The following is a 17,330-nucleotide window of genomic DNA, read 5'->3' as shown; positions in this document are numbered from 1 at the left end:
CACTTTGAAGGCACACAAACCCCATCCCTCTGTATCAACCCCCCCCCCCCATACACCGTCCGCCCCAAGGCGAGTAAAACCAGTCTCCAATCTACAGCAGGGGTCACTGTTGAACTGAAGCATTGGTTTAAGTTCGCATCCATTCTGCCTCACCCTCTCCTCTTCCTCCCTCTCTCCTCTCCCCTTCACTATCAGAGAAAATGTAGCACGACGGAGCCGGAACAATAGCTTGATTTGATATCTAGGTCATGCAAAAATCGTCTAATCTTAGCAAAGAGAATATTTATTGACTGGGGGGTGAGTGACTTACAGTGTAGTCTGCTGTTAACGGATAGATCAGGGATGAATAATTAAGTCGTGGGCTGCATCTGCATGACAGAGGAGGTGAGCAGAGTGGAGTGAAATGAGCTAGGTGCTACCTCGTCAAAAAGGGGGCTTGAGGGATGAATAAAAATAAGGCATTTGATGAACGTGGCAGGTTTTTGGAGAAAGATGTGGTTTGGAGTTTTGTAGGTCACGGTAGTTAGTCAAAAGGGGATGTGAGGGTCCTTGATATCAGAGGTGGAATTTCTCATTTTTGGTAGAGAACATAACCTTCAGGTGAGTTCATGAGGCAGCAGGTAGAGATGCATCACGCTTTGACATTTTGGGCTGACAAATAATTTTGACTAATTAATTCGACACGAAATGTCATTGAAAGAGTGTGAAAATAATGCAGCAAAATCAATCTGAGCAATAAAATATAAACATTTTGAAATGTCACAGGTGTAAATAGTAAACTGAAGGCCCTGGTCCTGGTTTCAAGTGTTTTCCTGAGTTGTTCAATATTACAATGACTCTAGTGGAGTGTGTGCGTGCGTGCGTGCGTGCGTGTTGGCTCCCAATCTCAGATCCTGCACCTTTTTAAAGTAGACTTTTTTTTTGCCAAAAAATACGTGTCCATTTTGAGAATTGGAGCAACTTTTCTTAAAAAATAGCACACAGTGTTCTTAGTTATTTGTAATGGGGAAACAAAGGGCATTTAAAGGTGGGGTAGGCAGTTTCTCCTCCTGCGCTATCCCCTCTCTGTCCTAAGCCCCTCCCACCAGAGTACAATAGTCAAATACAGTAACCTGTAGGAAGTACTAGTCATTCATTTCAAACGAATCATCCCGATAGTAATTTTGATCCTGATGCGGTTATGTAGAGACAATTGTATGAGAATAACCGTCCTGTTTTCTTTGCAAACCATTTGAGATGAGATACTGTTATTCAATCTGGCGAGCTACATGAACATGAACTTGAACTAGCCATCAGTCTTTGGCTATGGTTAGCAGAACAGAAGGCTAAACTATTAGCAACATTTTCTTCAACCCATCTCTGAACCACTTTAGCTGATATTGACACATGTTTCATTGAGTTTATTGTCAGACTCTCTTTTAGACTCTCATTTTAAAAGTCATTTTTTTGGGGGGGGTTGCTTTACATTATAGGCAGTTGGTGCAAATGCTGGAACTTTTTCTGCAGGCTTTTACTGAAGGAACGTAAGTGTGCATCTGCATTTGTAGAGCTACCAATGGGAACGCCCTCTCTCAGAAATGACTTGGCCAAAGTCTAGATTTTTATATCTAATATATAAATAATAGATAATTGGAGTGATTGGTTTCTATACTGTTCACATATTTATGACTATGTTTAAAGTTGTACCACCAATTTCTATCTCTTTCACTGAACAATAATAATTATTATTTTCCAATACCTTTTTTTTTTTTCATCTATAGAGTACAATATATAAAAACAAACATTTGTAAGATAAGAAACACATTGAAACCGACACAGCCGGCCCCTCATAAATCAGATGACCATTTATCCATTTCCCTCTGACAGTGATGTAACAGTTACTCCTCAGCGAACGAGAGGAGAGGATCTTAAGGAGCAGCTGATCAATGAGGGTCTTTAGATGGAGCTTTGTGACCGGAATACCAAAAAAAGGGCCTCTGCGAAAAAAAACTCGACCGGGGTTAGCCCAATCATTCAGCGGAGGCTCTGAGAGTCCATTAGCTGGAGGCGAGGAGATGTGTCTTTAAACACAACTCCTTCACTCAGGACAAACAGCTACGAGGGAGGGCAAAAGGACACTAGCTTATATAGTTACAAGGTCTGAATATTAATTCTAGGGATACAGAAAGCTCCGGTAACCTCCTCAACTCTGCTCTTTTGTTATTTTCAGAACCACTGAGATCAACTTTGCTCTCTTAATCCCCTCTCCTTCTCCGAGGTGCCAGTCGGTGTCGGCGGTGCCTCTAGCTGCAGGCAATACCTGACCCCTCAGCCCGCTGCTCGAACTTTGGATGCCCCCTCTGCCTCAGCAGTTGTCAGGGTGTTCTAAGTCCTGAACCATGGTGCTGTGGTGTTTGTGCAGCGGTTTTGGAACATTACTGAATGATCGACTTCAATTTTGGGATTATGCATGCCTCATATGAAACGCCCACAAGTAAATGTTAAAAGTTCAAATGCTCTAAAATAGGTCTGGTATAAAATCTATAAAAAAAAAGTATAAATTGTTTTTTTTAACTGTTATTTAGTGCGCTGTTATTATAGCTTTGTATTATTTTGTATGTCACTGACTGTTGTGTTGATATAGAGAACACTCAAATACTATTTTGAGGAATAGCAGACCCTCATTTTAGACTGTTAATGAACACATTTTTGGACATTTGCAACAACAGCTCGGCACCAAACATGGCTAGCCACATTGGTGTTGGGCAGTCTTTATATCAGTCATTGTTAAATTATAACACAGAGTTAAGTGGGAGCAGCCACTAGTTCCCCAAAAAAGTTTCCCCATTCCATTTTCCCAGTTTAGATTTTTTTCTATTCACAATATTCTGAATGTAATTTAACCTAGAAACACTGTAATCTCCGGTCTAGTCCATGGCAGACGGGGTCTAAACACTACAGTACCCATGATGCTCAGCTCAAAGGAGCAAATCAGAGAGGTTTAAACTGCAGGTTATATTGTCTGTTTTCTCAACGTGTGTTACAGAAATCCAAGCCTGGTGATTGGATAATTGTTGAAATGCACCCTGGGAAATCAAGTAAATTTCTCTTTTATAAGTTATTTAACTCTAAGTTTGTATGTGGCTTGTATTCTCAACTTTTTGTCAAAGAACCAGATCTTTTCTATTTTTCTATTGTATTGGTTTATTCGGTAGGGACAGTGCACATTAATGAAACATTTCTGTAAATGCGCCAGAGTTAGTCAAGAGGCTATTTTTCATCTGTAGTCCCTAACCTTCTAACAGCGGTGACCTGATAAGTGTCAACAGTGTGATCATTACTTATAAATCATGTAGTTCAATAGTGTAAGATGTTGGTTTTAACACAAAGAAATCCTTTCATATGTTCACTACTTAAACTGTGAGTAGTCAGGAGGAGAGACAATGAAAAAGGAAAGTGCTGTTAGTTCCAACCACAGACGATGAAACAGGTGAGATTAATAATAACCATACAGCCACCATAAGCATATCATCCTGTCCAAGGTGACTGGGAGAATTACAGGCAGCTTAGAATTGTTTATCTTCACAAATGATAAGCGTGGCACAAACATATAAATTATCACTCTAATCTTTTACCATTCATCATAATTCCACTGAGAATGTTTTTTACGCCTCCTGGGCTTTTGGATCAGATCAATCATGAGGAGTGTGAGAGGAGTGTGAGAGGAGTGTGAGAGGAGTGTGAGAGGAGTGTGAGAGGAGTGTGTGAACGTCTACTCTGAACACAGAATGCAGATCAGACAGTGAAGTACTGAATGTGACTATAGTCAGTAATGGAGACGGGCAGGGTGGACTTTAGCTTGTATTTAGCTTTGTACTAGTAATTATTTGATCATATGTTTTCACTCTGCTCATTGATGAATATTCATATGTGGCCAATTTATATAAAAGTCTGGCTGATCAGGGTTTTCCTGTGAGCCCCTTTTATATACGGTGCAGATATAAAGAGCAGAATGCAGAAACGTACAGTGCTGTATGTGAGGATAATGAAGATGCTATTGTGTGTGCCTAGGTTTTATAATATTAGTTATATGTCTGACAGCATAAATATGTCCACATGTAAATATGATAACATGTTCAGATTGAATTTGGCAGAAAATTACATGAGAATTTTGTATCATAAAAATGGACATTTGGCCTGAAATAAAGCACTCACTGTTCCACTACTGATTGATTGATTGATACAGCAACATCATCTAAATTGCATCTAAGAAAAAGATAGAGAATGCAAAATATCTATATATTACATTGCCATTATCTACACAGCAATATCTTTGTGCAGTAAATTTGCAGAGGTATGTGCATGTGCTTTTATTGGGCGGCAAAAAAACACCTTGAGCCATAAAGTTTGAGATCCAGCATATTCCAGCTTTGAAAGAACATCCAATCATCATCCCCCAAACTGATGAATCAGATTGTATCTATCAAATACAACCAATTTCATGAGAAAATAAAGGTGCGTTTTACGCGGAGCTGTATATGAGAAAATATTAGACCCTAATCTCTAGCAGACTGAAATCCACTATCTTCTGCTTTGATGACCCGTCTCTGCAAGGTTTGTCGGATATGCTTTGTGACGGGATATGAGAGGCGGCTCGTGAAAGTCCATCAAGCTGTCACGCTGTTGATTGCATGGCAATAGTGTCACCGCTCCCCCCCCCCCCCTCCCTCGTCTGATGGATGATGCGCCGTGTGAAGACCGACTGGTGGAGACGGATGACTGCGATAGTGTGAATGTAACTGTCCCCCAGCGAGGAGGGGGAGGCAGAGGCTGTTTTTTTTTTTTTTTGAAGGAGCGAGCGGTTTTTTTTTCAGGCTCCGAGGCAGTTAAAAGGCTTCGCCGTGGGAAAAGGTACTTATCTGTCTGGGCTGATAGGGTGGGAGGGTGGGAGGAGGGTGAGGTGGTGATATCGAGTGTTGGCGGAGGTGGTTTCCTGAGAGACTACTCCAGAACGCTGCCTAAATCATTCCCCATGAGCATAACAACGACATAGATTCAAAAAAAAAATGAAAGAATCAGACAGCAGAGGGAAGACGATCATTACATGGGTCAGAACTGAAGGTAGAAACATGATTATAATCATGCAGAGGGCAATCACATTAAACCCGGGGGACAGAAGCCCCTGAGTTTCACCCTGAGGTTCTTTGATTTACTGACACTGTGATACAGACTAAATTATCTGTGGACAGAAAGCAGCAGGAGGCCCCGGATCCTACTGTAACTTCCCAGAGGCTTTGTGCTTTATTAAGAAGCAGGGCTCTTTTAAAATAAGACAAGAAATAGTTTGTAAGCCACTCTGCTTTCTGTCGTCATCCTTGGTGGGTGTTCATACTGTACAGATTTTCAAAATGTAGTGGCTGGAGACCATTTTCTTTGACTTTTATTTGTGTTGATCCAAGTGGAAAGTCCAATAATTTGATAAAATCCTATTTCTATCTACACTTTCGCAGTTCAACATGTGTCAGGAATGTGGGAGAAGGACAGCTGTTGAAAAAGCTACATTTCAACATGAAAAAAGATGAATTATTTCATTATTCAGGCAGATTATATCACTTGCTTGAAGCCTAAAGGAGCTTGTAACTTGTGTCAATTGTTGATTGACATTAGTCCTTAGTTACTTTAGTTAAATAAAGCAACACATTTGCTTTCATAAACTACATCATCAAAATGCCTGAATTTAATTAAGCAAGGTTGTTTTATCGGTTATATATTCAACTCTTTACCAGTCAGAGAAAAAATGTGATATTTAATCTTTTAAAAGTAAAATAAACTTGTTTTATCGACTCAAAGCTGATTAAAGTTTAATTATGGCTTCGTTCTTTTTTTTATGAGCCAAAAATATTACAAGAAACAGACTTTCAAGGTAATTTACATATCTTATAAGGTAAGAAAAAAATTGGCAGAAATTTGGAAGAGAGGAATAAAATGAATATACAAAGTATGTGGGCACCTATTAAGTGTATTATTGGTGAACATCTCAATCCAAATTTATTGTCATTAATCTGCTGCTATTCATGCTTTTAACAATATTTTAGAACCTGGCCAATCAAGTTCTTCCACACCAAACTCTGAAAACTATATATTTTATGGACCTGGCTTTGCGCTTGGGGTTACAAGACCGTTTAAACACCAGTGTGTACTGTAGCATTAAGATTGGAACTAAGCCCCCGACCATGAAAAAACAGCCAGAAAATGAATAATCGGGTTTCTTTTCCACCGACTCCCTTCTGCCTCCACACTATCCAGTGTTCCCAACCTTTCTCTGCCAGTTCCAGCAAAGCCGGTGATGTCATTGGCAGCATACCAGGTTCAACTGCACATCTCTTGGCACCCCATAATCCTCCACGGAGGTCAAGAAAAGTGAGATGAAGAGCGACGGACTGAACCTCTCCTGTGCCTGCAAGGTCGAGCAGATGTCTTTGAAAACAAACCGGTAAGACCCCTCCGACGTATTGGACCGGAATAAGACAAACTGACTCGGAGAGAGCAGCTTCTGTTCAATATTTCAACCCCCGTATGTAAATACAAGCAGCCAAATCCCTGACAATGGCCCTCCGCCGCAGCTGGAACGTCCCCGTGTTCACATCACACAAAGTGGACAATAACTTCCTCTTGTGCCATCATCGTGGCAATATTCTCTTTATTCCCGGCCAGCTTTGATTATCCTGCGACAGGGCCTGTCATAACCATTACATCATGTAGCAGAGCAGTGTATAGCAAATCCCAGGGGCAGCATCGCCGGCTGAGCCAATGAACTCCCATCTGGCCGAGTGGATGTGACTGATGGCTGAACAGTGTGATTTCCTGCAAATATGATTCTGCAGAATGGAGCTGAAGCTGCCTTGTATGTGTGTGCGGTGTGTGTGTGTGTGTGTGCGTGTGTGTGTGTGTGTGTGTGTGTGTGTGTGTGTGTGTGTGTGTGTGTGTGTGTGTGTGTGTGTGTGTGTGTGTGTGTGTGTGTGTGTGTGTCATTTCCAGGAGAAAGTTGTAATTACATGAACAGGAATCGCAGAAAATGTTGTTCTCTAAACATGCACATTATGTTTAATAGTGGTGTTCTCGTTAACCCACGCTGGGCTCATGGTGCATATCTCTCCCAGTTTGACCCCACACTGTTTTCCCAGTCCTTCCACTCTCCTCCTCCCGACCACTTATTCTGCCACGCGCAGAGCATTCCTCTCCTTGCTCAAACACTGCCTCCAGAATTCCTTGCCCTTGTTAAAGTACTCCCCTTGTCTTTCACTTTCTTTCTTTCTCTTGTTTAATTGCTCCACTCTTGAGTTTCTCCGTGCTCCCACCTCTGGAATGCAGAGTTTAAATCCTGCGGAGGAGACAATGATGCATTGTCTGTGTCTTTGTTGTCATCATAGCTGAAGGGCAGCAAAATAGTTTTGAGGATAAATTACAGCTCTGTCTCTTTTTGATATCTGTTTTTTCTTCCTTTTGTTTTGAGGGTGATTAAAAGAAATCCGCCACAAGCTGGGCCATTAATACGACAGAGGACACTGTCTTTGTCCGGGAATTTGGGGATTTCACATTCTCCTGTTAAATTCCTGCACATGGTGGATGTTTGACGGGCTTATTCCTGGACTTTTTCACTGAATAAAGTTAAGGAAATTGTTTGACATTTCGAGAAATGTGCTTATTCACTTAGTTGATGAGAAGTTAGGTCATCTGTGGGAAATATGAAGTTAGGTGGCTCTATCCAAAGGAAAAAAGAAGTTTAATCCAGAAACCACAAATTGTTGTTTTTACAGTTTGGGTTTTGTCAGTTAGCTGTTTCCAGTTTTTATGCTTAGCTAAGCTAACCATCACCAGCTGTCACCTGATTCATATTTAGTGTACAAATATGAAAGCGATATCGATCGTCTCATTTGACTCTCAGCAAGAAGGGAAATAATATTTCACAAAATGTTAAACTATTCCTTTAAATTTGTTTTATTTTGGGTCAACAAAAACTAAATTCATAAGAAATTAAGGGCATTAGTTCCTATATGATATCAAGTCAATTTATTTTATTTATAGATATTTTTAGCACTTTTTTCTATTAAGAAAATACATCCAACTGTGCAAAATATAAAGCTTTGCCCTATTGAAATATTCTTTAAACTAAGAAATGTTTTCTAATTTATATAATAAACTATCTGATCAAAATATAAGTAAACAAACCTAAGAATCTGATGAAGCCTTAAAAGTCAATTTTTCAGTAATTGACTGTTTTAGATCCTCTTTTCCAATGGAAACCTTTTTGGCTTTAAAATTAAATAATGTCTTACTCTGACCGCTCATCTCAGGTCTGATTGAAGAATTTCAACCGGCCCATAAGAGATGAGTGTGTATTTTTACAAAATATTTCAAACTCAATGTCCACTTCCCTGCTTTTTCCAGAGCTTTAAACTGTCAATCATTCTGTCTTTTACTTCTTTCAACCGTTAAAATTTGACTGAACTTCTACACTTAGATTATGTTTGCTGATTAAGGCAATAAGATGTGGATAAGAGCTCTGGGAAGCTAGTAAATTGTACTAGTAATATGTTTTTTGGTGTAATCTGCAACTCTATAAAATCCCCAGTATCTCTCCACTACAGTTGTATTTATAATTGTGTGCAGATGGCTTTGAAACAGTAATCTAATATAAAAAATCCCAATAACTTGAGCACTGTTTACACAAGTTTGGGTATTCTCTAGAAACATTATGAACAGGGCTTTGTGTGGGAAAGAAGTGCACTTATCTCAAGTCATTACTGGGAATTCTTCACTTGTTATGAGAAAAACATGATTTTAAGGCTCAAAAGGGGATTAACTTGCCACGACAGATAACTCTGCAGCGTAGCATAGCTATTATCATCGTATATCTATACAATTACGGCAGCAAAGCAGCAAACTATCATTACCGAACATGAGCTCAGTTACTGAAAATGAAGAGATGTTAGGAGAGGCTTTGTAAATATGTTTAAAGATGTCAACCAAGTGGAGGAAAATGCCCACATTTGTTTGAAGATGGATGTTTCTCAGTCAGGTCTCTTGTCTCTTTGAACACAAGGACATTTTTCATTTTCAAGAGATTTATTCCGGCAAATGACGAAACTATAGCAGCAAACAGACTTTATGACATCACAAAAGCTGTTTGAGGGAACCAAATATCCTTCTGAAATCCGAATATCATTATTGACAAGAAGCTGAGAAATACTTGCTGCCCTTGACAGGCCTTTCAGGTGTTCAAGAAAATGAAGTCTATTTTCTGTCAAGTTCACCTTTAAAAAAAAGAAGACGTAAAATGTGTTTGAAAGCAACAGAGTGTTTGAATCAGGTGACCTTCTGTAGGGCCGCGTCCAACCAGAAATAGACTGTAATTGATGTAGTCCCACTTTTGAAGGGAAAAGGAATGACTACGCGGCTGGAAAAATAGCAATTTGAGTTGAGTCAGATGATTGAACTTTCTGAAGCTTACAATCTGCAGCATTTGAAGTGTCTGTAAGAAAAATGTCAAAAGGAAGAGACATATTTGTGGTATTAAAAAAAACTGTATTATTGCTGCTCTGCTGCTGCCATGCCAGTGGAAACACCGCTACTCTGCTTCTCTCTCTAGTTTCCTTTCTTTTTTTTCCTCCCATGGAAAGCTGGATTTGGGAAAAGAAAGCCTTGCCTCTCTCCTCCTCCTCCTCCTCCTCTTCTTCTAGCCTTCACATCCGGGTCAGTTGGGTTGGTTGGAGCTGGATGTTGCCTTCAGGTGTCCCTCGTAAACTTGTAAACTACAAAGTTTCGAAGTTGTAAACACATTCTACTTGATGCATTTGAATAAATTCGGCACTAAGGGTTGTTACTTTTTTTAGAAATAAACTCAAACAGGACAATGTTTGATGCAGCAAAAGTTATAAAATGAATGATGGTCTAAATGTGTTTTGATAAGTTGCTTTGTTTGTTTATTTAACTGACGCATTTCCAGCTTTGCACAAACAAAAAATGATTTTAAATTGGTAGAACTGCAACAAATAATTTGTAAAATGTACTTTTCAAATATGAATTAATGTCTGCAGGTGATAGCAGCTAATGGAAAAGCTTATTTTGTGCATTTTATAGAGAGATAATTAGAGTTAGTTTATATGTTGAAATAGTTGCTTTTATCACATTAAAATGAATTTGCTGATATAATAGTGACACACAAGGACAGGAAAGACTCAATGTCCCTCCAGATGAAGGTAAGTCAACATGTACTTTTTGACTTTTTAGAAAACAAATATTTAAACTATTATTTTTTGTTGTTGTTACATATCTCCCATGCTTTCTCCAACCAGTCAGTTTCACATTATCAGCTCAAGATATTTCATAAATCCCCATAAATTGCTTTTTTACTTCTTCCCTTGGTTGTCTTTGAAACAGCAAAACTGTCAATCCCGATCTCTGAGACGTCACTTGAAGGTGTCACAAGTTGAGCAGCTCCCAGTTAACGCGAAGGCAGACCGATGATCCAGCTGCTGTGTGTGTGTGTGTGTGTGTGTGTGTGTGTGTGTGTGTGTGTGTGTGTGTGTGTGTGTGTGTGTGTGTGTGTGTGTGTGTGTGTGTGTGTGTAAGTGTGTGTGCGCACTCCGACATGGATACAAGTAGCGTTTACTGCTGAAAAAAGCTGGACGCGCTACAGTGTTGCGCTGCCACCGGAGGAGGAGGAGGAGGAGGAGGGAGGAGAGGACTTCAAAAGAAGGATTAAAAAACTTCTTCCACGGCCGCACTCATGTGATTTATTTTCTCCTTCTTCTTCTTCTTCCCCCTCTTGTTTGAGCCATGTCCAAGAGCCTGAAGAAGAGGAAGAACCACTGGACCAACAAAGTCCATGAGAGTGTCCTCTGCAGGAGTGAGGAGGGGGAGCTGGGGCTGGAGCTGAAGGGCGGCGCAGAGAATGGACAGTTCCCCGTCACCGGAGAGCTTCTCCCGGGCGGAGCGGCGTGCCAAAGCGGCAAACTCCTCCAGGATGAACTCCTGCTGGAAGTCAACGATACCCCGGTGGCCGGACTCACCACCAGGGACGTGCACGCTGTGGTCAAACACAGCAAAGACCCAGTCCGGCTCAAGTGTGTCAAACAAGGTGAGGTTTTTTAATTTATTTTTATTTTTATGCATTCACACCAACTTTTTTTGTTTTTTTGTTTTATCTTCTTGACTCGCTTTTGTGTTGTGACAGCAGGGCTTTTGTCTCCCAGAACTGAGAGCCTCCCCAATGCTCGATGCTAAAAACAAACCATGTGGAGAAAATTCACTTTATGTGGTGTTTTTGTTGTTTTTAAAACTCTTCTGTAGCCCCAATATAAATATATAAATATAAAAAAATATATATTTATATATATATATATTTCTTTCCGCAGTGGTTGTGGTGAAAAGGTGTTTTGGACGTCTTCTGGCTCTGGTTGCTGTGTGGTGTAGCTTTTTAAGGGGGTGTGTTACATTTTGGGACAGTCAGAAAACACACACTCCAGCACGCAATGCAAGTACACTAGTATGGTTACAGCCTTGTGCACAATAATACAGGTAGTGCACACACACACACACATATATATATATATATATATAGTACCATACTGATGCTGTCTAAATGTATATATATATATAGTACCATACTGATGCTGTCTAAATGTATATATATATATAGTACCATACTGATGTTGTCTAAATGTCATAGAGCCACTACAGGTTAAGATTACAGAGGATCTAATATCATAGGTATGAGAAACTATGAGATTAGATATTGGATAAGATTATACTGGATTTCTTCCCAAATTAAGTCTGCTTCACATGCACATAAAAGTTCAGCACAATTTTTAAAAGCTTCCATCTCCTGTAAATATATATTTAATTATTTATGTGTATGGAAACAGTTAGTTGATCAACACAGAGTTAATCGGCAATAATTTAGATTTTTATGGATTAATTGTTTTTAAAGCAACAGTGACGAAAATGATCTAGTTTAAGCCTTATATTATATATATATTTAAGCCGTATTTTTGGGATGTTGGGACTTTAGATGAGTCAAAACAAGAAGTTTGAATATGTCAGCTTGATTTCTGGAATTTCTTTTATTATTATGGACACTTTTCACTGTTTTGTGTCATTCTTACATGACCAAATGATTGATCAAGAAAATATTTGACGATAGTTGCAGTTCTAGATGTATAAATGTCTGTGATACTGTATGTGGAAGGTAACCTTTGGGGATAGTTGGAGTTGAAAGATGATTTCCTTCTTAAGGGAGAGAAAATTGTTCCTTTTTTTTTATTAGCCTTTGAATCACAAATATACTTACAAAGCAGACATTTAAGAAAGCAATATTTATTATCAATGTGCGCTACATTAAGTGGACTAAATTGAATTTGGAGAGGATATTGAATAAATATTAAAGCAAATCTCCAAGTCCCTATTTCAACATTATAGTGGTGTCATAAGAAATGAAAAATACCATAAAGTATGATAAGGTCACGGATACAGTGGAAGTCCCCTCAGGAATATTTTTTTTTCCGAACATGAAGTGCAGTGGATTCCTTAAACAAGTGATGTGGTTTCACTTTTCAGGCACATGAAGCCAAGACTCTGCCGTCCATAGTTGTTGGAGACATTTTTTAATCTCACACAGCAGCCAACATCCATATTGACTCTCACATTTATAAAAAAAAAAAGAGCACAAGTCATGTGAATTTTGCCAAACTTGCACCAACTCCATCTATCACTTGTCAACTTTTGTTCTCTGGATGTGAAGCTCTTATGTCACGGACACACTCGTGTGGCCGTCCCTGTCTTTGATCCTTGCAGCTAATGACGCTGTCTTGCATTGTGAGTTAAGATGGAGGATCTGTGGGCTCAGATTTTTGGGCTAAAAAAAAAAAATCAGCCAAAACTCCATAAGAGGCTTTGGATCAAAGTCTTAGTCTGTGTGTTAGTGTGTGTGTGATGGTGTGGATGTGGGTGTGCGTTCAACATCACACCAGGGATTTATTCATAAAGGCAGCCAAGCCTATATCAAACCAATGTGTTACTTTTTTTTGTCTACATGAAATATTCATATCCTCCAGTGATTGCCAAAGTGATTGATATTCTCCCGTTGCTCAGCTGGTGTTTGCTCGATCGGTTGTTGACGCTGTCAAGTTGTTTTTAAGATGGTTGATATGTACATTAGTAAACATGTATGGAAGTAAATATTATCGGGGGAAATACCCTTTCAATTTACTTACAGCAGGGTGTTCAATAACAGATATTTCTCACTTCTCAGCAGAGGCACATCAGCTCCTATAATCTGTTTCACTGGCTTCCTTATAGAGGAGAGAAAGTCAAAGACTACAGTACAGTATTATCACAATGATCCAGGCCTGACAGATGATACATGTCTGCTTGCTCTGCTGCTTTACGCTAGTCTTTATGATTCTTTAAAGTGTGTGTGCAATAAAACAATCGTTTCTTCAAAGCTTTCTTTTATATATTTGCATGCTCTAGAACCACAACGACGCTTCTCCATACTTTATTTAAAATGCTGCGTAATGTTCCACATGACAAGACAGTAGATGTAGTAGCACATAACACTCCTATTAGCTGGATGACTGTAGCATAGCAGGGTGCCATCATGTAGCAGTTGGGGTTGATCCCAGACTGTATCATTTACAACTAAACACTGTAACCTGGTCTATTGAAAGCGTAAACATGGTTGTATTTGAGAATATTTTTAGGACTGAAAAGACGAGTTGATAAATACATTAGTATCAAGACAATAATGCATTGACAGATTCATTGAAAGCCTTTCAGCCCTTAATACTTGTCTGCCATTGTTTTCCTATGTTGGCAAGATTTTGCATGATGAGACTGACTGATCCTTCTCCTTAAAATCACAGCAGCTGCACACAAAAAGGTTCAAGGTTACAAGATCATTTATTGTCATTCTGCAACACAGGATTTCACAAAATATAGTTGTAAGAAAAACATGTGGTCTGCAAAGGTGCGGACACACCAGTCACTGCCCGATGTTGAGTCAGCCTTAAGTTTTAGTTGCTTATCTTGGTGTTCCTGCGCCCTGTCATCAGACAGCCAGGCGCACACTGGGTAGTAGAGTAGCCCAAGGTCCTAGCTGTGTTAGCTTAGCTTCCATCTGGGCTCTCTTCCCCATCATCCCTGGGGTCGTCTGGCTGGGTGGTCAGAAGATGCAGTGGGCGCTGATCATCTGGAGGTCCGCTGCATTTTATCCAGTTCCCATGCTTCCTTTTCTGATGCCGATGAGTGTATACTGTCACAATTTAAGAAGTGCTCCAGTAATAAAGATGAAAAGACAACAAATTAGGACATAAATGTAGCAAAAACCTTGGTGATGAGCCCGAACTACAGAGTAGCTCAACATGTCAAACAAATACACAAACAGAAGTGTCATCAAACATGTTCAAATTGACATTTACACCCCTTCTTCTACAAAAGATAATGCCAGTGCCCATAGAGACTCAAGACTGTCACATAACTGTCAGAAGAAGCTGCAGAGAGTGTTTGAATTACGAGCATGCTAACATCACTTCTTTAACTTGTTCCAGCAGATCTTTTTCTCCATTTTGCTTGTGCTTAATGTTGTTTTCCCACTCAGCCTTACAGATGGTGGACAAATCACTGAGATTAAGATAAATACAGGTTATTGTCATAACTGCTAGAGCGTATGAGTGTCAACAGAAAAATGTTGTCATCCAGCATTGGGGTTGTGCTTTGAAAATTGTTCCGCATTTCTGAGCACAAATGTAATTGAAGGATAAAGTAACATCCAGCAGTAATTACGGGGCAGTGCTCTTTTAAATTCTGAGCACATTTTGTCACATCAACAACAAAAAGTGTACTTGAGTTAAGGTGACGGTTTTTGTTCACTGAGTGAACAGCTGCTTGGTATGTTCTTTTAAAAAAATCTATCTTTTTATTAACAGGAGCCACTTGAAATAGACAAACTGCCAGCATTTACAGCTGAAACCTTCGCAGATATTGGGTTCACAATGGACTGGCTACGTGCCAATGAAACTGTCACTGAATAGTTTAAATACATGGTCAAGCTCAAGAGGTCTTTACTGGCCTTTTTGAATAATACATTGAGTTCCACTCTTGCTGCTGCACCAATGTCACAACTGTAAAAGTGCCGTCCCTTCTCTCTTGGGGTATCTTGGTCTGATTTGCCAACTTTCATTACGATCTTCTCTGTAATTAAAAGAAGCACACTCATCACGATTCACTTTCTGTTATAGTGATCATGAATCATGTTTATGTATTTAATCACTTACTGCGTACTTTAATATGACTTTAATTTTTCACGGCGTCTCAAATCCTAAGGCTCTAACCCATTTTACTCTCACATGCGCACCCACACACACACACACACACACACACACACACACACACACACACACACACACACACACACACACACACACACACACACACACACACACACACACACACACACACACGATATTAAGTGTTTCATTAGTCTGTGAGGTGAGGATTAGATTAGATTGCCAACAGCAATCAGGCCCGCCCTGTAGGACGTAATTAGGATCTCCACAAAACACTGATGGGTATATAAGAGAACAGAGGGCACAATTACATTCCCGGAGACACGAGGAATTCTCATTAGAGCAAGGCATTATGGATAATGTAAGGATGGGACTGAGACTACTTCCCGTGGCTAATGTGGCCCCTGTAGATTTGATGCCAGTAAAGGTCAATGGTGGCATTGTTTAACCCTCTTAAAGCACCGATATACTTATTTTAAACTTCATATTTGTGTGCGCGTGATGACCATTTTTGTAGGTATTCACCAATTGGTGCCATTGTTGACCTTTTTAAGGGGATCATGTATCAGCCAGACCATTGTGATAAATGGAACATGAGGTATTTGGCTTTTGCAGATAACCTGAGGAATCGAGAAAAAGTCAAATCGGTGGATCGGTGGATGTATCCTGCAATACTTCATAACAATGCTTGTGCTATGCGTTAGCAAGATGAAGCCCATGAATGGTGGGGGTACTTTGTCAGGAAGTAATGTCAGCACCAGACTCTAAACAGATGACTACAACAATGGAGAAAAAGCTTTGGTTAAGCTCATGAAGCTTGTTGCTTCTGCTGCTGTTTTCAAGCCTGATTGTCATTTAAACGCTGTAGCAGTTTGTCAAGGCGAAGCTAAGGCACGGCATGAATTTAAACACCCTTATCTCTTTGCAAAACCAGCCTTCAAAGTAAAAGACTGACACTCTGTGAAATGCTGCAGATTTTGATGAAACTGGTCAACATTCAAGTCTGGATACTTGCATCATGCAATGCCACGGGCAACTGCAGAATGTAGAGATGCGCGCACTGCACGAGTGTCAGCTGTGTGCTGCTTCTCACAAACGGCAGTGAGAGTCTGTTGCCTGCAGCACGTTGTGGCTGTTTTCTTCTTCTGCACTTTTACTCCCTGCGATGTTTAAAACTGGTCCACTGAAAACACCCACATATTTCGAAAAACCTCGGCTTATAGTGATGCTTTTGTTCGTGCCACTGCAAAAACAATGTATTTGTTTCAGTCTTTCTCTGTAATTGAGTAACAATAAAAAGTCTTTATTAGATTAACGCATGAAAACCTTTTAATGTGAAGCAAGTGCAGCAGGACGTTATCGGTCTAAATGAGCAAATGCAAATTACCTTTCAACTGGAATGCACAGCGATCAACTTGGAGCTCCCTTAAGAACTACAGTTTGATCACAATTAAGGAGTCGGGGCCCCTGCACTATAGTAACCCCATCGAGTGCTGCCATTATGTTGACGCTGGACAAAATCGAAGCTCAAGATTCAAATCATTATCTGCTGCTTAGTGGATATCTTTAATCCTCCAGGTACACATAAAAGCAAGCAGGCAAGTTAGCGAGCAATGCATCGCAGCCGCCTGCAAGGTGGTAAAAAGCAAGTATATCACGAGTGTTCCAGATCCATTCTCTCTCCACTCAGTCTTACCTTGGATGATCTGCATGAAGAGTAAACATTGAAGCTGTCGCTCTCTCTCTGTAATTCATAAATATTGCTGCCAACGCATTAAGATAAATTAGTTTTATATCATTCCCTGCATCCCTCTCCATCGCTCTCTCTCTCTCTGAATTGCCCCAGTTCGGCTTCCTATTTCAGCTCCAGTGAAAGATTAATACAGCCGGCTATGGAGGCTGTCACTGCAAGTTTCACTGCCACTACAGTGAGAAGCTCTTTACAGCGGCTGTTCTCCGGTGTGGCTGCTAAAACTGTATGCTGATTGAGCCTCGCTGAGTGGT

The 17,330-nt window shown here is 40.0% G+C and overlaps 1 protein-coding gene across 1 annotated transcript in view; it reads left to right on the top strand.

Annotated features, from left to right (window-relative positions):
• The first annotated feature begins 10,674 nt into the window (after positions 1-10,674).
• Positions 10,675-17,330, top strand: part of magi2a (membrane associated guanylate kinase, WW and PDZ domain containing 2a) — a 208,091-nt gene continuing 201,435 nt past the window's right edge. The window contains 1 exon segment of the mRNA XM_054624389.1: positions 10,675-11,119. Within this exon segment, the coding sequence (XP_054480364.1) occupies positions 10,819-11,119 (301 nt within the window). The 5' untranslated portion in view covers positions 10,675-10,818.

This window comes from Anoplopoma fimbria, chromosome 23, assembly GCF_027596085.1.
Source record: "Anoplopoma fimbria isolate UVic2021 breed Golden Eagle Sablefish chromosome 23, Afim_UVic_2022, whole genome shotgun sequence".
Classification (NCBI taxonomy): domain Eukaryota; kingdom Metazoa; phylum Chordata; class Actinopteri; order Perciformes; family Anoplopomatidae; genus Anoplopoma; species Anoplopoma fimbria.
Note: the sequence above shows the minus strand (reverse complement) of the source record. Positions and strands in the feature narration are given on the sequence as shown.